This window comes from Jaculus jaculus, chromosome 9 (assembly GCF_020740685.1).
Source record: "Jaculus jaculus isolate mJacJac1 chromosome 9, mJacJac1.mat.Y.cur, whole genome shotgun sequence".
Lineage (NCBI taxonomy): Eukaryota > Metazoa > Chordata > Mammalia > Rodentia > Dipodidae > Jaculus > Jaculus jaculus.
Window position 1 is genome coordinate 135,781,602 of NC_059110.1, and position 27,719 is coordinate 135,809,320.

Sequence of the window (27,719 nt, forward strand, 5' to 3'; positions counted from 1 at the left end):
TGTCTGAATTGATACTTATATTGGGGTAGTAAAATGATTTTATTGAAAACAGTTTTTAAAATTTTATTTTGAGGACTGGAGAGATGGCTCAGTGGTTAAAAGTGCTTGTTTGCAAAGCCTGATGGCTTGGGTTAAATTCCCCAGTACTCACGTAGAGCCAGATGCACAAAGTGGCTCATGCATCTGGAGTTTGTTTGTAGTGCAAAGAGGCTCTGGCACACCCATTTCTGTCTCTTACTCTTTTCCAATAAATAAAATAGTTGACTTTAAAAAATGTCTCCTGGGGTATGTGGTGTGTTTGTGTGAGTGTGGAGGGTCAGAAGCTAACTTTCGGGTTCGTTCTTGTCTTTTCACCCCATTTGCAGCAGGGCCTCTCTCTCTCTCTCTCTCTCTCTCTCTCTCTCTCGATCTCGCTCTGCTGTTGTTCTTCGCTGTGCTCATTGCAGACTTTTCTATTTCTTGCACATTTCTTCTGTAATTACTAGCTGGCATTCCTGTCTTAAAAGTGGTTTCCTCCCCTCCTCTTTTTCTCATATTTATTTGCTTACTTACAGATCTTAAGAATGTGTTTTGTTCAATTATCTCATCCAAAGTTGGATGGTTCAATTGTATCAGCAATGGTGAGTGGGAGTCCCTGAAGCTGGCTTGTGACTGAGTCTTTGGGGTGCTCTTTTCTTTCGGGCACAGCGGGTTATCGTAGCCCACCTTGTGTCTTTGCTGCCTTCTCCCACTTGAAATCAGCTACCTCTCAAGAAGCTTTGCTTTTTGCTGAAAATGCTACTTAGTTTTTTAAAAAAATATTTTATTTATTTATTTATTTCTATTTATGAGACAGAGGCGGATAGAGGAAGAGGCAAATAGAGAGTGAGAAAATGGACATCTGACTTTACGTGGGTACTGGGGAATCGAGCCTGGGTCCTTTGGCTTTACTGGCAAGTGCCTTTATTGCTGCTAAGCCATCTGTACGGCCCTGTCTTTGCTTTTATTTGTGTGCTGGTGTGTGTTCATGTGTGAATGGTGGTGTGGAGGTGGGTCAGAGGACAACTTTCAGGTTGGCCCTTGTCTGTCTACCTCATGTGAGAAAGAGTTTTTCATTTCTCTGGTTCTTTGCTGAGCTTGCCACAGGCTTCCGGGAAATTTCCTTGTCTGCCTCCCATCTTGCTGTCAGAGGGCTGGGATTACAGAAGCCCACCATGGTTCTAGCTTTTTACATGGGTTCTGGGGATCAAACCTGGGCACTCCAGCTTAGCAGTGAGCACTTTAGCCACTGAGTCATCTCCCCAGACCCTATTTAGATTTTTTGTTGTTGTTGTTTTTTAAGGTAGGGTCTCACTTAAGCTCAGGCTGACCTGGAATTCATTACATAGTCTCAGGATGGCCTCGAACTCACAGCGATCCTACCTCTGCCTCCCAAGCGCTGGGATTAAAGGCGTGTGTCACCACGCCAGGCTTAGATTTTTTTTTTTTCTTTTTTAAGCTTGTAACAGTATGCCTAACTTGCGAATGCTTTTAGAAAGTGCTAGGTGTTCCCAGGTAGGGAAGGTTAGGCAAGAGGATCAAAAGTGCAAAACCAGGCTGGGCCATGGGACAAGAGTATGTAAAAGAAGGGATAAAGATGAAGGAGAGAGAGGAGAGAGCGGGAGGGAGGGAGAGGAAGAGGAGGGTGCAGGAAGGAAGGAAGGAAGCAGTACTGTGTGTCCATTTGCTGCAGCGACTGACATTGCTAGGAAGTCTTCACTGGAAGGAGTTAGAAGCATGTATTTAAAAAATGAATTCATCAGAGTGTGGTGGTGATGCTTTCAATTCCAGCACTAGAAGATTATGGTAAGTGCCAGGCCAGCCTGGGCTAGTGTGAGACCCTTCCTCAAAGTATCAAAAAAAAAAAAATATATATATATATCATGAAGCTGGGTGTGGTAGCACACACCTTTAATCCCAGCATTGGGGAGGTACAGGTATGAGTTTGAAGTCACCCTGAGACTACAGAGTGAATTCCAGGTCAGTCTGGGCTAGAGCAAAACCTTACCTCAAAAAACCAAAAATAATAAACAAAATTTTAATACTGTATGTTTCCATTATTTTCTTTTATATTTGTATGTCTTCTATTTAAAAATCCTTATTCCTTAACTACATTAATATATTCATGCGGTGTTTACAATAAACATGAAATATTTTCAGGATTATAACACAAATATGACTCTGAGAATAAATCTGCTAGATAAAACTTATTAGTTCTCTGAAGTCTTTGTCTTCAGAATCTATTTCTCCTTGTAGGAATATCATAATTCTTTGGTTGGCTGTGTTGATTGCTTCTAGCTTTTGGCTGTGATAAACAGTGCTAAGATGAATGTTTAAGTATATCTTTACTTAAGTCTTATAAGTTCCCCAAAGTGGAAATTTATATCATGAGATTAAAGGCAGCACAAAGATTTAAAATTTTTTGTTCCTGTAGATGGTATGACCCTATTGCTGAAGACTCCACATACTTGGGCTGCAAGGCCACTGAAAAATCCTGTTGAATCTGAGCTGATAACCTCCTCCATGTAGACCAGCTGGCAGAAAGCTGGAAGAAGCCATTCTGCATGCAGTTCAATGGGAGAAAGAGATACCACCAGTGAAGATACTCGACAATGGACACTGCAAGCAAGCCTTAGAATTGGTCAGCCAGGCCAAATGAGCCGACAGGTGCAATAGTGGCATGTCTAACATGGTGGAAACCAACTGCCGTCTAATTGGTCTGGAACCTGCTCCATGGGAGGGACTACATCCCTGATACTGAAAACCTACAACAGGGGTAGTCATGAGCCTTAGGGGCATAATGTCTGCTGCTGTCTGGCTAAATGTATATACTGTGCTCATCAAAGTGCCCAGTAAGCACTTCTCTTAATGTTCATACCTATATATTAATGCTACTTTCACTTTTGGTAGAGAATCTTCTACCAAAGAAAGAAAAAGGAAAGAAAAGCTGGAGAGATGGTTTAGTGGTTAAAAGCCCTTGCTTACAAATCCCAATGGCCTGGGGTCAATTCCCCAGTACCCAAGTAAAGCCAGATGCAAAAAGTGGTGAATAAATCTGGAAATCATCAGCAGTAGGAAAAGGCCCTGACCTGCCTACTCTCTCAGTTTCTCTCTCCCTTTTCTCCCTTGCAACTAGATAAACAAAATGTGTCTTAAAAAATATTTTATTTTATTTTGGTATGGGGGGGAATGGGAGTGCCAGTGCCTCCAGCCACTGGAAATGAATTCCAGACACATGCACCACCTTGTGCATCTGGCTAACATAGGTACTGGGGAATCAAACCTGGTCCTTAGGCTTTGCAGGCAAGCTCTTTAACTAACTACTGTTTGTTTTTTGGGGTACAGTTTCTCTGTAGCCCAGGCTGACCTGGAATTCACTATGTAGTGTCAGGGTGGCCTCGAACTCATGGGGCTCCTCCTGCCTCTACTTTCTGAGTGTTGGGATCAAAGGCGTGTGCCAGCATGCCTTGCTGTGTGTGTGCATGTATGTGTGCATGTGTGTGTTTGTTTGATTTTAAAGACATAATAAGACACAACATTGATTTTTTATTTTTATTTTTTGTTAAATTTTATATATTTATTTGAGAGTGACAGACAGAGAGAGAAAGAACCAGATAGAGAATGGGCACGCCAGGGACTCCAGCCACTGCAAATGAACTCCAGATGCGTGTGTCACTTTGTGTATCTGGCTTACGTGGGTCCTGGGGAATCGAGCCTTGAAGCAGGGTCCTTAGGTTTGTCAGGCAAGTGCTTAACCGCTAAGTCATCTCTCCAGCCCTTTCAAGTTACTTTTAAAGAATGAGAGCAGTCAAGGCAGAATCGCTCCTTGGTGAAGACACTGTCACAGTGGTTCCCTGGGCCCCTCTGAGAGGGACGGGGGCGGGAGCTGGCTGAGAAGGAGCCCTAGGGTAGTAGGAGCCCGGTGGGTGCCTGGCTGTTGTAGACGCCTATCACTTGTTACGTTTATCAAATCTCACGCTAAGAAATATGTCAATTCACTGCAAATATTTCCTTTACTTTTAAAACAGATGAGAATTTTGTGAGAACACTGCTTAGTTTTCTATGGTCCTTAATAAACATATATTTCACTATATAAAAAATTGTTCCTTTCAGGATATCTACTATCTGGTAACCATGAGATCAACAGTGAGTTCAAGAAAGTTAACATAGGGTAAATTTTGATGCTTGTATAGTATTCACAGGGCTTTCAGTAAGACACCCAGTACTGCAAAAACAAAAGGAGACGAGGTATATTTTGAAAGGTATTCATATCTTCTCTTATACCCGATACTTCAGGAAATTATACTGACAAAAGACAAGGTAACGAGCATACTGGAGATGAGGAAATGATGCCTAAAACCCAGGCTGGGTTTATCAAGCTTACAATTTAGGAATGAAGGTAGATTATATAATCAAATCATTATCAGATAAGTGTAAAATCACAGGAATCATAGATGTGGGATTAATAAGTACAAACTGGGTGTGGTGGCGCACGCCTTTAAACCCCGCACTGGGGAGACAGAGGTGGGAGGATCGCTGTGAGTTCGAGGCCACCCTGAGAGTACCTGGTGAATTCCAGGTCAGCCTGAGCTAGAGTGAGACCCTACCTCATGAAACAACAAGGACAAAAGAAAGTACAGACCCCACAAGCATGTGGAAGAAGGGGTTCTCCTGTAGTTGGAAGAGGGACAGTCAGGAGGAGCCTCCATGAACAAGTGCAGTGGGTGATGCTCAAGACCAGCCAGGACGTGAGATGAGCCCTGCAAGAAGAGAGTAATGGCATGCGCAATTTTTTTTTGGGGGGGGTGGCACTTGGCATGTAGAGGACACAAACCCAGTGTGGCCCAGAAACAGTAGCAAGGAGGACCAGGTCCCACAGGGCCACGTTGGTTACAGGAACAAAGTTTGCTCTTCATTCTAAAAGACATGGAAGAAAGGCTGGAGAGATGGCTTAGTGGGTAACTTGCCTGCAAAGTCAAAGGACCCAGGTTCGAGTCCCCCGTTCCCAAGGTGGTTCATGTGTCTGGAGTTTATATGCAGTGACTAGAGGCGCTGGTGCAACCATTCTCTCTCTCTCCTCTTAAATAAATAAATAAAATGTTTTAAAAACATGGAAGGGGTTCAGCAGGCAGGTAAATTACACTGGGTTCTGCCTGTCAGTATCCGTCTACCTTATTAACACATGGGAAATGGTCCGTGAGAGTGGGAGGAAACAAAGGAAGGTTCCAACTGGGGTGTGAATGTGACCAAAATATAGTATATACACGTGTGAAATTTGCCAAATAAATAATTTAAAAAGATATGGAAAATGGGATTTAGGGACAGGGGTGGGAGAGTGAGCACATGTTAGGAAGTTACTATAGTAACTTTGTTGTAGTGGAGCACGGAAGGATCAAAAAGATATGGAGGCTGGGCATGCACACTTTGACCCCAGCACAATGGAGGCTGAGGTAGGAGCACTGCTGTGCATTCAAGGCCAGCCTGGGACTACATTGTGAGTTCCAGGTCAGCCTGGGCTAGAGCAAAACCCCACCTAAAAAAAAAAAAAAATCAAAGCAGAGCTGGAGAGATGGCTTAGCAGTTAAGGTGCTTGCCTGTGAAGCCTAAGGACCCAGGTTCAATGCCCCAGGACCCACATAAGCCAGATGTACAAGGTGGCGATACATGTGGAGTTCCTTTGCAGTGGCTAGAAGCCCTGGTGTGCCCATTCTCTCTCTTTGCCTCTTCCCCCTCTCTCTCTTCCTCTCTCAAATAAATAAAAAAGTAAATAAATCAAAACAAAACAAAAAATATATTGGGGACCGAGTGTGGTGGTACACACCTGTAATTCTAGCACTCAGGAGGCTGAGGCAGGAAGATCAGGAGTTCAAGGCCAGCCTGGGCTATGTAGAGAGACTATGTCTCAAAAAGTCCCAACCAGACCAAAACAAGATACGAAGGGAGGACAACGTAGGATTTGGTGGTGAGCTGACTGTGGAACTGAAGGCGGCAATGACACGTCACAGAAGGGAAGGTGAAGGTCCAAGCGAGGACCTTCCGCGCAGGCCCGCCAAGTTTGAAGTGTCTTCTCAGAAATCCACATAAAGGCACGAGGAACAGTTGGATGTTAGATCTGGAGCTCAAAAGTGAGGTTTGGGTTGGAAATGTAAGTTCGGGAGCCATTGGCAGTTACCACCTTGACTTTGGCAGTTGACATGTTCTTGAGGTAACTTAAGGGGAAGACTAGAGAAAGAGAGATAGAGTGAGAGAGCAAGTCTTCCTGGGGGTGAGACATGAACTTAGATGTCAAACAATGTACATATGTAGATAGGTTCCACTAATCTCAACCTGAAATCTCAGCACCTCCCATCCATGAATACAGGCAACAAGCCACGGTAGTATTAGCAGGACCTGCGATTTTTTTTTTTGTCACCAATGGAAATCACAGATATTTTCACATCTCATTAGATTTGTTGCAGATGTCTCAAAATACCCTTTACGCCCATCACTTGTTATTTAATGTGTTAATAAGGAAGCACATACATTACTGAATCACAAATTGCTAAAAATATTTCGATGACTATTTCAATAACAGTGGCTTCCTTTGAAAGCCTGTGTATCTTAGTTTATGCATTTGAAAAAATAATTTTGGGGGGGGGATCTAGAGAATGTCTCATGTGCCACAAAAACCAACCAACCAACAACAACCATGACAGCAAAAGCAGGCTAAGAACTCCAGGCACAGATTGAGAAGAGAACCAAGCCTCAAGGAGCCCCAGGGTTTGCGGAGAGGGTGGAGGAAGGTGAGAAAGGAAGGTGCTTCCAGAGACAAGGGGAGAAGCCAGCGGAGGGTGGAGGACGGCTCTGCAGCTGCTCTCAGGGAGGCAGGGTGGCCAGGAGTGGCCAAAGCTGCCCAGGGGGTCGGGGGCAAAGCCCTGGGAGGACAGAAAAGGGGTGCGCTGCATCCAGAGATGTGGAAGTCACTTGACGAAGAGCATTTCTGTGGAACAACGGGTGTGGAAGCCAGATTGGAGTGGGCTGAGGAGTGAGTAGGAGGTGGGGAAATGGAGTCAGGCAGTGTAAACAATTCTTTTGGGAACTTGGGCTGTGAAGAAGTGGAGGGAGCGTGGGGTAAGGAAGAGCTGCTCTGCTCTCTTTAGATCATGATAAACACCAATGGGAAAGCCCTGCTATGGAGTTGGGGACACGGGCGGGGCAGGGTGGACCCCAGGTGCTGCTGAGGGCCGAGGGGTGGCTCCTGAGCATAGGTGGGGACATTGATAACAGGCAGGGACAGTGGATGGGATGGAAAAGAGGAGGGAGCTGGGGAGAAGGATGGTTTGAGGTGGAAGACAGAGGTGAGCAGAGAACCTGGGCATCCTTGAGGAATGCCAGGAGGTTGGTGGCTGCAACCTTTTAGTGGCACTAGTTTTCAAAGTGCGTAGATTTTTCTTTATTGGTAACCAGTGGACAGACTGGGTCTCATGAGAGGCGTGTGAAAGACAAGAGGACAAGGGAATGACGCAGAGGGTCAAAGGACGGAGTACGGGCTGCGGAGGAAGGGATCTCATGCAGAGAGGGTGATCACAGGACAAGGATCAGGAGAGTGCACCAAGGCCCCCGAGAGGTCAAGGAGGTGGGGCTGAGCCCTGCCGCTGGGAGGCCAGAGGGAGGACCTGGTCTATGATGTGCAGTCCTTTGAGTGACAACATTTAGGATGTCCCCTTGGGGGCAGGGCTGGCAAAGTGGAATGGAGGAAGACACTTGAGGTGCATCAGGAAGTGGTAAGCCAGTGTGGCTGGGATATCTAAGCAGATGCTGAAGTCATTAGACAATGCGGCAGGACATCAGGAAATGGGCACACAGAGATGAAACCCGGCAGCCAGAGCTTTACTGAATGAGGGCAGCCAGGAGATTACCAGAGGTGGCAGGGGGAGAGGATGGTGGAATCAAACGGCACAAGCCAACAGGCCAAGGAGCAGCACTGGGGAGCACGGACGTCTTCCTCCTTCCTGGTTCCAAGAAGTGGGGAACAGACATAGACAGCACTCTCTAGAGAACACTCAGGCAGGCGTGGCCTCGGGGACGGGGCACGCTTCCTTACTCTAGGGGGAGGCAAGTTCCGCAGAGGCTGATGGTATTCCCTGTGAGCCTGTGATGTCTTCTCTCCAGAATCCTGCTGAAAATCTGCACACTCCATGGGACTTTCCCAGCACCAGCAACTCTCTGTCCCTCCCCTCCGGTAAGGTCTCACTCTAGCCCAGGTTGGTGTCAAACTCACAGTTACCCTCCTGCCTCTGTTTCCCAATTGCTAGGATTAAAGGCTTGTGCCACCATGCCCGCCTCCCTCTTATTTTTCTTTTCTTTCTTTTTTTTTCAAATTTTTATTAGCATTTTCCATGGTTTTCTTTTTTTTTTTTGAGACAAGGTCTTCCCATGTAGCTCAGGCTGACTTTGAACTCATGATCCTCTTGTTTCTGCCTCCTGAGCAGTGTGATTATAAGTGTGTGCCTGGATCCCCTTGCATTTTTGTTATTGTAGCAGTTACCTTCTCATTGCTGGGACAAAACACCTGACCAAAAGCAGCTTATAGGAGGAAAGAATTTATTTCAGCTCACAGTCTCAAGGGGATGTCTCATCATGGCAGGGAAACCATGGCTGACCAGTGGCTGGGCATCAGCATATCTTGTCACATCAGCTGAGAGGGAACAGCAAGAGGAAGTGAGCTCTGAACATCCAGGGACCTGGACCATCAAACCTGCCAGTGTGCCCTCAGTGACACACCTCTTCTGGCGAGACTCCACCTCCCAAAGGCTCCACAACTTTCCCAAATTGTGACTAGCTGAGGACCAACTGTTCAAAACACATGACATTTCATTCAAACAAGTTACACACATCAAATACTACCCTGAGCTGCAGGCTTCTGTGTAACAATTAGTTTTTCCAACACTGTGAACTCCCTGAGGGTGTAATATGGTGTATTTATTACTCTGTCACCATAGCACCCAACACAGTGTCCTCTATGCAAGTGATTTATACTTGTGCATTTTATTTCCATTATTTTTATGTTTAAATTTATTTTATTCTCAATTGACAAATACCTGTATTCTAATTCTTTTTTTTTCTAATTCTTAATGAATGAAGCAATATATAAACAAAAATTTTAAAAAGCCCGTTTTAGGATGAAATGCTGTATGTTATAGGATATATTTAATGCAGGCACTCACCTGAACACTAGTATCTTGCAAATGAGACAATTTTAAGTTTTGATGTTTGAATTTTAATTATCTTTTAACAAGTTTTTAGGTTTTAGAAATTAATTGGAACCACTTTTTTAAAGTAGATAATTTTAATAAAATGCAATACAGTGAAACACATAGTATTACATGCAAGGAGAAATAAAGAAATTTTATCATAATCTTCCCAGCAATTTCTGAGCTGCTAGGTCTAATTAACACAGGGAACTGTCTAGGTCAGAGGCCACCGTTTCTTAGCACCAGCAATTCCACTGATCTGGGATCTCACGTGGTATTTGTACCGACTCAGCCGCATGGCAGAACCGGCCTGGTGGAAGGACGTGGTGGTCGTGCTTATCTGTTGAGAGAGGCAGGACAGCTTTCTGGGAGCAGTCCCAAATTTGAGCTGACAGTGCCCCATTTTAATGTCATGCCCTAGTTTTAAATTACCTGGTGGAACTCAGACAAAATGCAGAAATGAAGGGGAGACGAAGCCCCGCTGGCTTTGGCGGAGATACGTGGTTCATTTACTCCACGTGTACGGCTGAAGACCTTCAGGCCCTTGATTTGCCTGCAGAGGAGTCACCTATTTCCAACGAGTCTCTAACATGGTCACAAAAGAAATACCCAATCCAGCCTGGCAAGTTATCTGGAAGGACAAGATAGCCACGCCAAGGTGGCCTCCTTTGTAAAGTCCAGGCAAGTCCCATGAATCACTCCTGGGAGCTCTGAGTGTCATCTGCCCTCTGAGGTCTGCAGCCCACTGTTCTTGGGCGCTTGGGTACTCAGCTACCTGTGGCAGGAGGAATTTGCCCAGCGCTCTGAAGAAGCCACCATGTCTTGAGGAGTGGTATGCCAAGAATGGCATTTCGTTAGTCATTTAGTTGTTCTGGTCACCATATTTCAGAGCTGGTGGGTCATAACCAACTACCCTTACTACAGATTGGGAGGCTCACTAAGTCACTCTCCTATCTCTCATTTCAAGCCAGATCACAGTGCATTTGCTTTTCCACATGGAGTGAGGCTCTCTATTCTGGCTTTTAGGTCTCTCTGGTTCTGACTTTTAGTATGTGCCTATTCCTGATATGTTAGCCACCAAATACCCTCTGAGCTGCTATCAGTGCCAAGCATGGAAATCCATCAATAGTCCTTGTTCTTGACCTGCTCCCAGCAAAAGGGAGGAGGCAAACCTGACCCCACAGGGTATCCTGAGAATATCAAAGTGAGATAAGAGGAGCCCCTGAGTCTGCAGAAGAAACCCAGAGAATTCTCCCCCAAGGGGGGGGGGGGTTGTTCTAAGAGTAGAGGACGTGGAGAGGCTGGGTCACAATAGCTGGGAGGTCTGCAGGGTCAGACGAATAAGGGCTTCAAGTACTTTCTAAGGTGTTCAATCTTGACTCCAAAGACAGCGGGATGCTACTGAATGATAAAAAATATATATTTGTTTCCAAGGGGGGAGAGAGAGAGAGGGAGAGAGAAAGGAGAATGGGCACACCAGGACCTCTTGCCCTTGCAGGGAACTCCAGATGCACGTACCACTTTGTATCTCTGCCTTTCTGTGCATTGTGGGTACTGGAGTTGGACGAAGGCCATCGGGCTTTGCCGGCAAGCACCTTTAACCACGGAGCCATCTCTTCAACCCCAAGAATTTTTAATAAAAGACGGTCGTGATCCAATTTGCCTCTACAGGGTAGACAGATCACTCTTATGGCAGGCTGGAAGACTGCCTGGACGGGACGAGGTAGAGACAAGATGACTAGGGAAATCCATTCCTACAATTAGCAGATCAAAACCAAACACAACGAACAGACAGACAAACAGAAAAGAGGCAGGACCTAGAAAAGCAGATGATAGAGGGCTAATTCTAGAGCGGCGCTAAGACAGGCCGACCTTGGTGAGGCGTGAGGGTGAGGGAGGAAGAGGGCCGAAGGAGAACGGACAAGTCTCAGACAACTTCAGGAATTCTGGCTAGCGCAGAAACGAAAACTCGAGGCAGAAAAACCGCGGTGGGAGGAGAGCCAGCCCTGAGCCTCTGGAGACAGGGGTTTGCAGGGTACTGAGGTGAGCAGATCAACAGCTGAGCTGGCAAACAAGCCCAGGGGAAAATTCCCACGGATCCGCACTTGCCTGGCAGACAGAGGGCTGTGCATTCCGGCTCCATGACGAGCGGGTCGGTGCGCGGAGCTGCTGGATGCCAGGTGCACCTCCGGGGCGCAGGACCTGCGCCGCTGTCCTGAGGGCGGCTGGTGACGAGCACCGCGCCAGGTGTTAGAGGTGACTCACAGCCTTTCAGGATGGGGCCCTTCTGCAGTTAGAAGTCGCCGGTGGGGTGTGTGTGTGTGTGTGTGTGTGTGTGTGTGTGTGTGTGTGTGTGGCCTGGCCTGGGGCCAGGGCAATGAAAGGCCCCAGGCCCCCAAGGAGCCCCACAATGGACCAGAAGAACTTAGAGAAAATAACAGCGTGACTCACGGAGTGCAGATGCCACATCCCAGTCGGAGCTGCTCAGGGTGTCAGTGTCAGCGGGTTGACGGTGACAGAGTAATGAGAAAATAACTCAAGAGCCCTTTGAAAGAAGAGAAGATGAAGGCTTCACAGGCAGGATAGAAGGAATAAATAAAATAGGCAGGTAAGGGGAGGAGTCATGCCACTGTGCCCAGGTGGCAGGAACACACACGCAAACCAAGGCAGCCTTCCCGGATGGATGGGGCTGTGGGGTCGTTCCAAGTGAGCGTTTATCAGGAACTGCAGTACCCGAAGCGCATGGTGGGGCTGCACAGATCCAGCTCCCGAGAAACAAACCTCTCCCCTGCTTCCTGGGGTCCTATTTTATTTTGTTTTATCCTTTGGACTTGCCCATCATCTGGAGCAGTCCTCTTCCAAAGAGCTTTCAGCAGCAACAAAAATGGTCTATATCTGCATGATCCAATGTGGCAGCCATTGACTACACATGGCTACTGAACATGTGCAGCTAAATCTGAAATCTACTTTATTTATTTATTTAAGAGCAAGAGGGAGGGGAAGGGGGCCAGATAGAGAATGGGTGCGTCAAGACCTCCAGCCATTGTAAATAAACTGTAAATGCATGTGCTACCTTGTGCATCTGGCTTACAAGGGTACTAGGAAATTAAACCTTGGTCCCCAGGCTTCACAGGTAAGAGCCTAAACCACCAATCCATCTTTCCAGAACCACCCCCTCCCTTTTGTTTTGTTTGTTTTTCAAGGTAGGATTTTTGCTCTAGCCCAAACTGACCCGGAATTCACTATGTGGTTTCTAGGTGACCTTGGACCACCTACCTCTGCCTCCTGAATGCCGGGATTAAAGACATGTGCTACCATGCCTGGCTTTGAAATTTATTTTTAAAATTATTTTATTATTTGTTTATTTATTTGAGAAAGGGAAAGAGGTACAGTGAGAGTGAGAGTGAGAGCGAGAGCGAGAGAATGGGCGCGCCAGGGCATCCAGCCACTGCAAACGAACTCCAGATGCGTGCGCCACCTTATGCATCTGGTTTATGTGGGTCCTGGGGAATCGAACCAAGGTCCTTTAGCTTTGCAGGCAAATGCCTTAACTGCTAAGCCATCTCTCAAGCCCTGAAATTTACTTTTAATTAAATGTACAATTGTATAGCCGTATGTGGCTCATGGCAGCTGTCAGTATTGTTCAGACTCTGAATTTTTAATTTTTAAAAACATTTTATTATTACAAATAATTAGTTGTTTTAACAAACTATTTGTGTGTGTGTGTGTGTGTGTGTGTGTGTGTGTGCGCGCGCGAGTGCATATTCCAGACACATGCTCAATTTTGTGGCCTCAAACCTGGCTGATAGGCTTTGCAGGCAAGCACCTTTAACCACTGAGCCATCTCCCCAAGCCTCACTCTGATTTTTTAAAGTCACTTCAGGTCACATGAAGCGACATTGTTTTTTTTTAATTCCCCAAATTTGTGTGGATTCTCATGGACAAGACCATTACGATGTTTTCGTTCTTCCTTCCTGGGAAGCTTACCTTGCTTACTGGGCGGTTCAGGTAAACTGCCCCAAGTAAACAACAATGAGCAGCCCCGGGCGTGGGCCAGATGCTTCTCGGTACCGCGGTGGCTGCCTACATCTCCTTTCAAGGTGACTTTGGGTCCCTGTGACCTGCAGTCTAGATGTCTAGTTGCTTGGGTCACTGAGAGTGGAAGGATGCCCTTCCTATTCCCATTAGCAGGGAAAAGGATGCTCTTGAAAAGCCCGGAGCTGGACTCCGCCTTCCTAAACGTAGGAAGTATAGCGGCGACGGTGCTCTGGGAACAGGGTCCCTTCCAGCAAAGAAGCCCCATCTTGGGAAATGAGAAGGGCTCATGCTGAGTCTCTTTATACAAGCCTGCTCTCCCCCACCCCCGCCACCTCCTGGGCTAATTAATCATTTCCCTCATCTTCCGTGGGGAAATCAAGGCTCCCGTCTGTCTCTTTTCCGCCACGGTTCCAGAGGCCGCCCTGAGGCCCTGTCCGTGCCAGCGGCTCCCCAAGCCAGGCGCGGTGGGTGCGGCGGGGGGCTAGGAAGGAAGGGGGCTACTTCTTACATCAGTCTGTTTTGCCATTTGCTGAGTCAATTATCCAACTGCTGGTAATTTTCCTGTTAGATCCTAATCTGATTAAACTGCTCACAAGTTGTACGGTGTTGTAACCCTAACAAGGGCCTACAGTTCAGTTGCTGCGTTAGGCTGGCTTCCAGAACTCTGGCCTGGGAAGAGGCAGAGGCAAAGGAAGGCGTTCTAGGAATCCCAGAACCTGTTTCTTCATGGATACCTGCTGGTTCATCATTCTCAGGTAAAACTGGATACCAAAACAGTTTATGCATGACCTAATGTTGGCAAGTGACTTGGGAGGTCCCCTCATTTTCACAATGACCCTATGAGATAAGCATAATAATAACAATGGGAGGTTGAAGCACTTGGACATAATGGGGTTCGCCTAAATTCACACTGTAATGAGGGGCAGAGCTGGCCTGCATGAATGTTTTTATTTTTATTAAGCCAAGCCACAAATGTCCACGTATAAGGAGGCACCGTTCTGAAGGCCATCTTAGCATGGGATTCACTTCATCTGGGGTTTAGGTGCAGTATAACCATAGAGCCAGAAGTCAGAGCGCCTGGGTGCAGCGGTGACGGAGCCGGCCCCAGGCTCACGTGAGCGTGGGGATCCGCCCACCCCTAGGTAGTTGTCCGGAAATTCTGGAAATGACAGCCTAACGCTGGTGCCATTACTTGATCACAAATGCCTCACTTGTTCCGGGCTCATCAGAGCTCCAAAGACTGGAGCCATGGTTAAGAAATGAACAAATGATAAAAATTGCAATGCGAGGGCTGGAGAGGTGGCTTAGCGGTTAAGCGCTTGCCTGTGAAGCCTAAGGACCCCGGTTCGAGGCTCGGTTCCCCAGGACCCACGTTAGCCAGATGCACAAGAGGGCGCACGCGTCTGGAGTTCGTTTGCAGAGGCTGGAAGCCCTGGCGCGCCCATTCTCTCTCTCTCCCTCTATCTGTCTTTCTCTCTGTGTGTGTCGCTCTCAAATAAATAAACAAAAAATATTTTAAAAAAATTTGGTCATGGCTTCAGGGAACCATGGAAGGGTGGGAAAATTTCCACGGATTCAGAAATTCACGTTTATACTGACAATACGCCTGCTTTCACAAATCAGAGGCAAGATGTGCCTTAAGAGTGTTAGAGCGCAGCCATCGCTGGAGGGAGATGACCAGAGGGGGATTCCCCTGGGGAGGGGCTGTGGTTGGGTCTGCAGCTTCTCTCCGAGTTGTATCTTTCTCCTGTATCTTTTCTCTCTTTTCTGACTGACTGGGGATGTTTTGCAATTCTAGAGCCCGGCATGGCATTTGATACTTCAGAGCTCTGGAAATTGGAGCTGTCTGGCCTGGTTCTCCTTTGGGAGATGCCAGCCTTCCTCTTTCTTATCTTAGAGTCTCTAGGAGACTGGGCCCGGGACCTCCTGGCACTGTGTACTCTGCAGAAAGAGGTTGATTTAATAAGTCGTGCACTCCCTCAGGATCTCAGCTACAGCAGGGCGGGCCTCGGGCTGTGAAGGTTTAAGAACAACGAGATGTATAGAGATCTGGGGAGGGGACCAAACCTGGGACCGGGACCTCCAAACCCACCTATAGTCTCGGGTGGATGGTGGATATTTTCAGAATCTGGTTGGAGTCTCGTGAAGGAGCTCAGGCTTTAGACCAAGCAGAAGCTGGAGTTGCGAGCTATGAGGAGTTATAAGTCATAAGCAGGGTGGGCATCGCAAGCACACAAGTCAGCAGGTTGTGGGGGACGGTGGCATCTCTGCTCACCATGCCCTCCCTCTGCGTTTGTACCCGAGGCCAGTGCTCCGGGACCCCCCAAAGAATTCCTGCAATGGCGAGAGCAGAGCACACATACACGTCACTGGGGAAAATTGTGACTTTTTTTCCTGCTTCTCAGTGAGAAAGAGGGTCCTTGAAGGCTTTTGTGCAATCAAGACCCAAACCCTTGGACTGGATATCATTATTTAGGATAGAACTCAAGATAGCAGTGCTGCTTCCTGTTCCCTAGCACACAGTGCTTAGGGCAACATGAACATCCTTGTCCTTGTGCTTTAATGGAACTGGCCGGTTTGATGCAGTGGTTATCTTGTGTGTGTGTGTGTCACAGTTGAATAATAAAACTAAGAGAAACTTAGGTCCAAATAATTTGTGACGATGGAAGCACTTCACATAGTTATTTTTAAGTGTAGTCACGCCCTTGTTTGGAAGTGGTCTGGGGTGCCTGGGCCATGAAGGTTGGAAGGGAAATTTTTGTCGCAGCCAGTAGGAAACTAGAGGAATCTGATAGCAGCTTATTAACCTAGTTGGCCGAGAAGAGCATCAAATGGCAAGACCAGAGTGTTCCAGATGCATGATGCCATACAAAACAGCCTTGACCTGGCCTCAAGTTTGCATGAAAATAGGAGGCCCTAGCTGCCCATTTCAATAATTCTTTCTTTTTTTTTTTTTTTTTAAAAAAAACCATATATTTTGTTTTTTTGAGGTAGGGTTTTGCTCTAGCCCAGGCTGACCCGGAATTCATTAAGTAGTCTCAGGGTGGCCTCGAACTCACAACCATCCTCCTACCTCTGCCTCCTGAGTGCTGGGATTAAAGGTGTGTGCCACCATGCCTGGCTTAAAAAATGTTATTTATTTATTTGAGAGAGAGAGAGAGAGGAAGGGAGAGGCAAAGAGAAAGAGAGAATGGGTGTTCCAGGGCCTCCAGCCACAGCAAATGAATTCCAGACACCTGCGCCCCCTTGTGTATCTGGCTTATGTGGGTTCTGGGGAATTGAACCCGGGTCTTTAGGCTTCACAGGCAAATGCCTTAACTGCTAAGCCATTTCCCCAGCCCTTATTCAATAATTCTGATCTCAAAATGTTGCTACATGCTACTGTCTAACTTAAATTACATTTTTAATCTGTCCGTGATTCTTATTTCTAAGTGTAAAAATGTCAGAATTTATCTTAGTGCTAAAGATGTGTTGTTCTAGCCAAACCAGATTTAAGTTTTGGATTAACTTCACTCTTTCACTTTTATCAGCAGCAGGTTCTATATTTAGTCCTTGAGTAGCAGTAAGAGATCCAGGTGAAGTGTTCTCAGAGCTGCCAATGTAGTGAGATGGTCTCTTTCACCTTCAGACTCTAGATGGGATATGTTATCGTGTGCTTTTATATCCCTTAATAGAGTATATATCTCTCCCAGGGATATGTCTACATCCATAAACATCAATCATTGATGTTCTTAAGGTGTTCTTCGAACATTAAATTACCACAGTGTGAACATCATAGATTAAAGAAGAAATCTCAACAAGAACTTGATGGATATCAGGTATCCCAAATCTATCTCAAGATCCATGCCACCGATAGGAAAGGAAGAATCCCTCCTCAGGAGTCTATTTCAGGCATAAAATATTAAATAAGATTTCATAAAGGGCATATTACTCATCTTAAATCAATTCACTATGCTAACAGCCAGGGTTGAATGCAGTCTGTGGTATTTAGTTTTTATACAGGATAAGTAAAATTCTTAGACAGAGGAGATCTTAAACATGAAATATGATGGGATAGCTCACAGTGCGAAGCACCTTCTTTGGAATCAGCAAGCTTGGGATGGATCCCTGCTCCACTTTATGCTGCCTATGTGAACCTGAGGTAAGGCTTCTTGATGTAAGGTCCTGTTTCCTCAGCTGTAAAATGTGGCAAAGGCCAGTTGTGGTGGTGCATGCCAGTAGGATATTGCTGAAGAGGTGGAGGCAGGAGGATCAAGAGTTCACGGTCAGCCTGGGCTACACAGTTTCTAAGCCAGGCATGGTGGCGCACGCCTCTCTAATCCCAGCACTCGGAAGGTAGAGGTAGGAAGACCACCGTGAGTTTGAGGCCACCCTGAGACTATAGAGTGAATGCCAGGTCAGCCTGGGCTAGAGTGAGACTCTACCTTGAAAATACAAAAGGAAGTGACAAAGATATAATATTATATGTTTTACATATATATACAGAGAGAGAGAGACAAGGCCTCACTATATAGGTGAGGCTGGACTTGAACTTGTGATCCTCCTGCCTCCTGAGTGGTGGGATTACAAGTGTGAAGCACTATTACCAGCTTATATATCTCATTTAAAATGTTATTTATTTATTTATTTATCAGAGAGAAAGAGAGAGGCAGAGACCGAGAAGAAGAGAAAGAATGGGCATTCCAGGGCCTCAAGCCACTGCAAATGAACTCCAGATGCATGTGCCACCTTGTGCATCTGGCTTACATGGCTCCTGGGGAATTAAACCTGGGTCCTTTGGCTTCAGGCAAGTGCCTTAACCGTTGACCCATCCCTCCAGCCCCAGATTATATATCTTAATAAGCATAGGCTAAGCCAAACATGGAGGCCCATGCCTGCATCCCAGCACTTGGGGGGTGGAGGCAGGAAAATCAGAAGTTCAAGGCCAACTTGGCCATATAGTGAGTTTGAGGACAGCCTAAGATACATGAAACCCTGTCTCAAAACACAAAAGAATATACTTACATAAGATAAATAAGTACATAGACAGATATAAATCTGTATCTTTATAAAGAATAAACTAATGCATAGATAATGCCTAGCATAGTGTCCACAATACTATTGGCACTCAAATAATGGCAATGCTTTTGACTACTATTGTGACCACCATCATATATATTGCTATAACATTACACTGATTCTATTACTATTCACTTTCTTCATGTTGGACAAAAATATTTAAACAATTGCTGGTACCACTGGTTACCACTGCATTTTATTCTTTTTCTTCATTTGAAATAAAAACCAGAGCTGGGCTGGAAGATGGCTTAGCAGTTAAGTCACTTGCCTGTGAAGACTAAGGACCCATGTTCAACTCTCCAGATCCCATGTAAGCCAGATGCACAAGGTGATGCAAGCACACAAGGTGGCACCTGCGTCTGGAGGCCCTGGTGCACCAATTCTCTCTCTCTTTCATTAAAAAAGAACCAGAGCCAACAATGCTACACCAGAAGCCATGAACACAGTGTTCAGTGCCTTCAACTTTTAGAATGAAAAGTATTGCAGCATTTATTATTTCTCTCTCTCTCTCTCTCTCTCTCTCTCTCTCTCTCTCTGTGTGTGTGTGTGTATGTGTGTGTGTGTGTTGGTTTTTCGAGGTGGGGGTCTCACTCTAGCCCAGGCTGCCCTAGAATTCACTATGTATTCTCAGGGTGGCCTTGAACTCATAGCAATCCTACCTCTGCCTCCCAAGTGCTGGGATAGAGGGTGTGGCCACCATGCCCAGTGCCCAGAGACTCTTTTTTTTTTGTTGTTGTTGTTCTTTGAGTGACTTTTTCTAACACATATGCACATGCGCCACACACATGTGACCACACACACACACACACACACACACACACAGCAGCAGCAGCAGCAGCAGTATCAAGAGACTATCAGAACTCTATACCTGTTTAGATGACGCGATTGAAAGCTGGAACCTGTCGCTTAACTCTTGTCCCCAAAGCTGGTCTTGTTTCTTCTCACTTGTGTCTCTTTTGTATTCCTGTCGTCTCAAACAAGCCTACAGGACAATGATGACAGGAAGATGTTCATCTCTGGTGTATGACTAGCTTTGGCAACTTTAAGTTTAAGCACAAAGCGATAAGGTCCATCTCCAAGAGCTCAGAAACTATCTGTTACCAAATATAGAGACGATCACTCTTTCTTCCCTTGGCCCCAAATTCAAGGTCAAAAATACCAGTCATTAACAAATAGCAATAAACACACTACCATAAGGCATTGTGTCAAGAACAGTTGCTTTGTGAAGGAAGGTTAAGCCCAACTCTGCACATTAACTTCTCCTTCCAATCTCATTTCTCTTCACAGCTCCTACTCCTGCACCCCCCAGGTTAATCTATCCCTTGGGTGATTCCCTAGTTACATAGAAGAAATTTTATGGGGCCGGGGGAATGGCTTAGCTGGTAAGGCGTTTGCCTGTAAAGCCTAAGGACCTCGGTTCAATTCCCCATGACCCACATAAGCCAGGTGTACAGGGGGCACACGCATCTGGAGTTCGTTTGCAGTGGTTGGAGGCCCTGGCACGCCCATTCTCCCTTTCTCTCTGCCTCTTCCTCTCTCTCTCTCTTATAAATAAATAAATAATTTTTCTTAAAAAAGAAATTTTATGCATCACAGCTTTGGCACACACTGTCCCCTCTGCTTGTGGGAGCCTCCCTCGGTTCCTTTGGCCAGTCTTGCTGGTTACTGTGAACTACATGTGACATCTCTTTGGTCTTTCCAGTTACTATTCTTTCTCAGGCTAAACTGATTGCTGAAGAAACAATGTACAGTAGCCTTCCCTCACCTGCAGTTTCAGTCACCCATGCTTCTCCTTGGCCCAAAGACATTAAGCGGAAGATTCCAGAAATAAATAATTCACAAGTCTTAGATTGTGTACCCTTCTGAGCAGCATGATAAAAATCTCACTTTGTCCCACTCCGTCCTGCCCTGGACATGAATCAGCTCTTTGTCCAGCACATACCAGCTCTGGATGCCACCCTCCTACCGGTCACTTAGTAGCTATTTCGTCCATCAATTCTACGGTGGTACTGTCAAAAGGCTTTTGTTTACATAATCCTTATTTTACTTAATAATGGCCAGGCCTGGGGAGATAGCTCAGTGGTTAAAGGGACTTGTCTAATAATAGCCCCAAAGTGCAAAATGAGCTCTGCTGACAATTTTTATTAAAGTATATTTTCATACTTATTCTCTTTTATCATTAGATAGTATTGTTAATCTCTTCCTGTACCTGATTTATAAACTGTACTTTACATAACGTACATACCAGTCTGTGACCACACCACCCTGAGTGCACCCGATCTCATCTGATAATGTACATGTTAGGGTCAGAAAATACAGATTTTGGTATCATTTGTGGTTTTAGGGCTCTACTGGGTGGGGCCTTGGAACATATTCACCCAAAGCTAGCACATAGCTTGAACTATGTAGTTTTCCTATTCTACTGAAGCGAGTTCTATTTTACAGCCTGTTTCTCCTTCTAATTAGCGAGAACTTAAAGAATAACAACCACCTCTTGTTTCTTGCCATAGTGTTTTCTTCATTATTATTATCTTAAAGTTAGAATACAAAAATAGCGGGTTTCATTGTGACACTCTTATGCATGTGCACCATCGAGCTTTGCCCATATCCAGCCCCGTTGCTCTTTGGTTCACTCCACAGGTCTCCTTCCCTATCCCCCCAAAGTCTGTCCTCTGCTTCCATGTCACAGGTATACACACACACGTGCACAAATGTGTGCACACATACACGTGTTTAATATAGATTCCACATGAGAGTGAAAACATGGTATTTGCCTGAGCCTGGTTTTTAAATTGCATATTTTTTTAAAGTTTTAAATATCTTATTTATTCATTTATTTGAGACAGAGAGGGAGAGAGAAGAGACAGGGCACATGAGGGCCTCCAGCCACTGCAAATAAATTCCAGATGTATGTGCCACCTTGTGCATCTGGCTTGTTGTGGGTACTGGGGAATCGAACCTGGATCCTTAGTCTTTGCTGACAAGTGCCTTAACTGCTGAGTCATCTCTCCAGCCCATGAATCACATGTTTTGCTTTGGAAGAAAATATCAATCCTTAAGTGCAAAGTCATAAAAATTAAATAATCCACAAAAAAAAATTCTTCATGTTCCTTCGCAAAATTAAAGTCTAGTGCCCAGTGCAGCCTGAGGACTGAAGTAACCCAAGGGTACTGTGTGCCACAGGGATGTCAACGGATTCCTAAAAGACCTCCCAAGTAGTGAATCTTCTTGGAGCACTTTTATCCTTGTAGGTCCCATGACCTAGTTCACCTTTGACCTGCCAGGCCCAAGCTACGCACTGTCCTAGTAAAGAGTCCCTGTAATGACCGCAGGGCTGTTAACAAAGCAGGCCTGCTGCCTCCCCTCCCCCAGCCCTTCCTGGCTGGGTTGAGGAAGGGAAGATTTCTTCTGCATTTCGCCCTTCAGTTAGAGAAAGCACTCCTTTCTTGGATTTAGCAGGACTTAACAGAATTTCACATCACGGAGAAAGTCTATGAAGAGATGCTACAAGGTTAAAAATAGAAATGACCTGAAACTAGTAAAACAAGAACCACTTGGACCTGGGACCGGTCAGTCACATTGCTTTGCAAATGAACTGCTGGTGAAGGACTGGCCTCCAGCCTGCCCGATGCCACCTGCAACGAGCAGGTGGGACCCTGGACTCCAGGAGAGAGATGAAGTTTTTGCCCGCCTGGCTTGGAAAGGCAACATGCTCCAAAATGATTACCTTGGCTTTTACTCTTGTCTGCAGTCTATACTATTTCCAAAAATGATGCCACATAGATAGCAAGTCTTTGAAATAAACATTGGGCAGTATTGTCAGTGTATCTGTTTGTTTTCATGATGAAAACAAGAATACTAGACAATAACTATTTTATTTTATGGTTTATTTTTATTTATTTATTTGAGAGCAACAGACAGAGAAAGAGGCAGAGAGAGAGTGAAAGTGGGCACGCCAGGGCTTCCAGCCACTGCAGACAAATTCCAGATGCGTATGGGTGAGCCCCCTTGTGCATCTGGCTAATGTGGGTCCTGGGGAATAGAGCCTTGAACCGGGGTCCTTAGGCTTCACAGGCAAGTGCTTAACCGCTAAGCCATCTCTCCAGCCCTGACAATAACTATTTAAAAAAAAACCACAAGACCAACAAATAAAACAAATAAGCTAGGGCAAACTCCAAGGGAGTTGGCTGAAGAGCTTTATGAAGTTCAAGTCAATACAGACTGCTTTTGGGATCTTCTTTCCACCTCCTGTAGAGGGCGTGCCTGGGCATGGCGGGCCGGGTTTCTAAAGTGGCAGATGTCTGTGGAGTCTTTTTACCCTACTGTGAGGCCGGCTGCTCCTGGGCTGAAAGTGGAGGAGCCGGTGTGAGCAAATGCAGGCAGGACGGAGGCAGATTTTTGTGGGGTGAACAGAATTCTTGTGGGCTGAGTGTTTTTTGAAAACTCTCTCCAAGGATACATATGACTTAAATATTTCATTAACAAAAAGGAGATGATTGGTTTACAATATAGATTGGTTTACAATATAGAAAAAAAAATCTGGTTTATCCCCTTCACCCTTCTGTTAGGTTAGTAGGAGGACCAACCAATGGCAGACGAGGCGTTTACTGACTTTTATCTTGATGTAGCTGGTAATACTTTTTGTGTAAATCGAACACAAATCTTCTCAAAGTTACAGCTTTGAAACAGAGCTGACAAAAGTTTAGCCTTAGAAATAGCAAGAACCTGGCCATATGTCTCCTCCAGGGGGGTTAGTTTCTTATTTGTGATTTTTTTTGTGTGTGGGGGGTCATTTTCTTATTTGTGATTTTTTGTGTGTGTGTGGGGTCATTGATGTTTCTTTGGGAGAAGTGGATCCATAATTCATTCAGTGGCTCCTCTTCTCTTGGACTTTCACAATACCCCTCTTTCCATTCCATGAGTCATATTTAGACGGTTTCGCATCAGGTGCTAACGTGTAGCAAGACCCTCAGAGGGCAGTCCTGAGGCTGAGGGTTTCAGGTGGCTTGCTTCTGCTGGGTCCAGCTCTGCCTCCCCTGTCCCTCTGACGACAGCACATGCAGCCAGGCTGCCTTCTGTGTGGAACCTTGCACTGCGGGGGCAAATCGCAGAATGTGCGTATCTGCCTGTGGGGGATGGCGTGGGTTTGGTGACTCACTGTAACTCAATCTTGGTAAACATGCCAGACTCCAGCTCTGCCACTTTCTAGCATCAAAACCTTGAGCAAGCCGACTAACTCCATCGACAGCAGCTTCCCTCACCTGTAGGAGAGAGATGTCTCCGTGCTGCGAGGTGGTCACGGGGAGAGGGGGGGACTCGCTCGGACCTTAGCAGTGCCTGGCCCATGGCAAGTTTCGATAAAAGGTGCCCCACCCAGGCCCCGTCGCCACTGGGCTTTTAATTGCTGTTTTCAATCCCATTTCCTGGTTCACTTCCATTTCTAAAACTAGCCTTCGCCAAAGCATGTGACTGCGATCTTGGTCACAGAAGAATGAGTCTTTCTGTCTAGGTCTGAGGCACACTTTGGTCCTGGGTAAGAAGAGGTCTGTTTCCCAGCCCACAGTCCTCGGCTGGCCGACTGAGGGTGCCTGCGCTCGGCTCAGTCATTCGGGGTCACACTCCGAAGCACTTTTTCTTTGGCACTACAGTTTCCTGAGTCCACAGCTGTGCTCTGAGATTCTTTATTGTCAGTCATCATCCAGCCTCCTGATGACTTAAGGATCCACAGGGACTCTTTCCAGCCACTTGGTTCTGGTATTAAAAAAAAAAAATCAACAAGGCGTGGTGGCGCACAACTTTACTTCCAGCACTTGGGAGGCGGAGGTAGAAAGATGGCCATGAGTTCGAGGCCACCCTGAGACTCCATAGTGAATTCCAGGTCAACCTGGACTAGAGTGAGACCCTACCTCGAAAAACCAAAAAAAAAAAACTCATGCAGGAGGGGATTATGCAACCCCCCCCCCCCCAGGTAGGGTTTCTCTATAGTCCAGGCAACTCACTCTGTCCCCCAGGCTGGCCTCAAACTCAGTGATCCTCCTACCTCTGCCTCTAGAGTGCTGGCACTAAAGGTGTGTGCCATCATGCTTGGATTTATGTAAATTTTAAATAAAACTTTTTATTAACATGTAAAAATATAAATAGGGGGATTGGAAAGATGGCTCAGGGGTTAAAGCGCTTGCCTGCAAGGTCTAACAACCTGGGTTCGATTCCCCACTACCCATGTAAAGCCAGATGCACAGAGTGAGGCATACATCTGGAGTTTGTTTTGCAGCTGCTAGAGGTCACTAACTGCCCATTCTCTCCCTCTCACTGCTTTTCCCTCTCTCTCTTTTTGTTTGCAAGTAAATGAATAAAACTATTTTAAAAATTAATAAAAATGACCCAACTTCACAGCTCAATCAATTATCGGACCCATGAAGGATTTCACTATGCAGGCACTTTCAAACTGAGAGCTGCCACTGGCTTCATCAGTTTTTTTTAAAATTTGCATTGAATAAATTTAATGAAGAATTACTACTTTTATAAAAATACTTGAAAATTTTACATATTTCATATATGTGGCTCTTAAATATTTACATATTGTCTCTAAGTGTCCTATTTTTGTTTATATTTTTATGACTATTTTTTAATATTTATTTAATTTTTATTAACATTTTCCATGATTATAAAAAAAATCCCATGGTAATACCCTCCTCCCCCACTTTCCCCTTTGAAAGTCCTTTCTCCATCATATCCCCTCCCCATCTCAATCATTGTACTTACATCTATACAATATCAACCTATTAAGTACCCTCCTCCCTTCCGTTCATCAGTTTTTTTAAAAAAGATATTTTTATTTATCCGTTTGCAAGCAGAGAGAAGGGAGACAGACAGACAGAATGGGTGCACCAGGGCTTCCAGCCACTGCAAATGAACTCCAGATGCATGTACCACTGTGCATCTGGCTTTATGTGGGTTCTGGGGAATCTAACCAGGGTCATTAGGTTTTGCAGGGAAGCACTTTGTCCGCTGAGCCATCTTACCAGCCCACAACAGTTTTGTTTTTGTTGTTGTTTCTTTTTAAAATCTAACATGTATAACTCAGAGTTTTGGGTTTAATTCTCACTGGTGACATTGTTAAAGTTCACTAACAATAAGATAGGTTGACATGATAATCCTCTCATTGATGGGGAAGAGTAGAGAAACATGTAGTTTAAAGGTACTGCAGAGCAAGGCCTGATTATACAGTCCTGTAACCTCAGCTACTTGTGAGGCTGAGGCAGGAGGATTGCAAGTTCAAGGCTTGCCTGGAGAACTTAGGTTGCCTCAAAAGAAAAATAAAAAGCCAGGCATATAGATCAGTAGTAAGACACATGCCTAGTTTTAACTGTGAGAAGAGAAATTGAGAATCCCTTATTTGAAATGTTTGAAAGTTTGGACCTTTTCTGATTTTGGAAAATTTGTATGTATCATATAGTGAGATATCTGGAGGGTGAGAGCCAGGCCTCAACCCAAAATTCATCTATGTCTCATATGTACCCTAAACACATAGTCTGGAGGTGATTTTATATAATATTTAATAATTTTGTGCATGAAACAAATTTTCTTAGTGTGTATTTTTCCACTTGTGGCATCATATTTGTGCTCAAAAGAATTCAGATGTTAGAGCATTTTGGAATTTAGATTGTTCTTATTAGGGTTGCTCAATCTGTATTTCTTCCCTCCCAACCCTTGTCACCTGTGATGCCCTACAATAAATTTATATGGTCATGTTTAGTTGTTTGTTCTGCACTTGAAAAGAATCAAGATGAATAAGTGACATGAAATGAAACCAATTTGAACACATTTGATAGATTACAGAAAATTGTTCTGAAATGCTGAGTGTAATCTTTCCTTCTAGCTTTCCAGTGGACATTAATGGCTAAGGCTAAATTCTGCCTTCAGTTACATAAATACATTTGACAAAAAGGTGGTGGTGGGGAATCTATGTAGCATGAACACCCTTGAAGAAACACAGCCCAAATTCTGAGACGCATATAATTATATGCTAGCTACCAGATTCTGAAATAGCATGTAATGGCCAGATAGATGTTTATTTCCTCTTGTTTTCTCAAAAGGGTCCCACCCAGCCTCTGGGAGGGTGTCAGAATGGCGCAGGGTGGGAGTAGCCTTTGCTTGCTGCTGCCCAGAGACCGGGAAAGGCACTGCTAATTTGGTGCACAGCAACCTTTAGTGTATTTTAGGATGCATCAGGAATAGTTTACACGGGAGGTTCCTAAGGGCTTCAATTTGCCCAGTTTATTGAAGACAAGCACTGGAAGGGGTCTGTGGCAAATGTATGTGATTTGGAAGTCATGTAGTTATTAGGTCTTACGCCATTTGTACACCCTGAAGTAGGGAATAACTGGTGCCTTAAGCAGATAGCTATAACACACACACGTGCGCACGCATGCGCGCGCGCGCACACACACACACATAAGCACTCACACATGTACATGAGACAGAGAGATAGAGAAAGAGAGAGAATGGGCAAGTCAGGGCCTCCAGCCACTGCAAATGAACTCCAGACGCATGCGGCCCCTTGTGCATGTGGCTAACGTGGGTCTTGGGGAATCAAGCCTCGAACCAGAGCCCTTAGGCTTCACAGTCAAGCCCTTAACCTCTTAGTCATCTCTCCAGCCCTGCAATCAATTTTTAAGCCACCACTTTAAGTCCTTCCTGGAATAAGCTAGAGACAGATTAATATCATTAAAAAAATCACCATTATTCCTTTGAGGTAGTTGGTGTAGGTCTTTGGGTATGCACTTCAACAATTCTCAGGACGTCTTAAAAGGCATTTTTTTTTTTTTTTTGTAGACATTGATGAGTGTTTTGGAAATGCTCATAATGGAGCACTAGCCCCAGGAGTAGCCACAAGCTAGCTGGACCTGTGTGTGATAAACACAGTTGGAGGAAGAGTTAGATGGCACTGGCCTTCGTGAAGGACCAGGCATAGAAGGAGACTCAGGCCCTGGCCTTAAGGGGCTATTGTTGAGTTGGAGACAAAGTCACATGAAAGACAACTGCAGTACAATCTCGTGAATGCTGGGCTGGAGGGGTTAACATGGTGCTGAGGTACTGGGGTGGCAGAAATGTCTTTAAGCTGGGTGGTGGTTATGGCTGCACTCTTGTAAACTCACTAGTACTTCAAACAGGTTGAATTTCATAATATGTAAATTATAACTCATAGCTCTTGTCAGAAAAATCTGTATGAGTACAGAGATCCTCTTTAGCTCTGAGTTGGAACCACGACCCTCACCATCCTCATCAAGCAAAAGTGGTAAAAAGGATGCGTGTGTACTGGCGGGCGGGCTGGAGAAGAGGGTACGCAATGGTTCCGGTTCAGGTTGGTCT

At 45.4% G+C, this 27,719-nt stretch overlaps 1 protein-coding gene across 2 annotated transcripts in view; it reads right to left on the minus strand.

The window, feature by feature from the left end:
• Positions 1–27,719, minus strand: part of Marchf10 (membrane associated ring-CH-type finger 10) — a 123,559-nt gene that overhangs the window by 79,650 nt on the left and 16,190 nt on the right. For both annotated transcript variants that reach the window (XM_045159072.1, XM_045159073.1), the window contains exon 3: positions 19,216–19,329. In XM_045159072.1, coding sequence (XP_045015007.1) covers positions 19,216–19,329 — 114 coding nt within the window. The remainder of the gene's footprint in view (positions 1–19,215; positions 19,330–27,719) is intronic.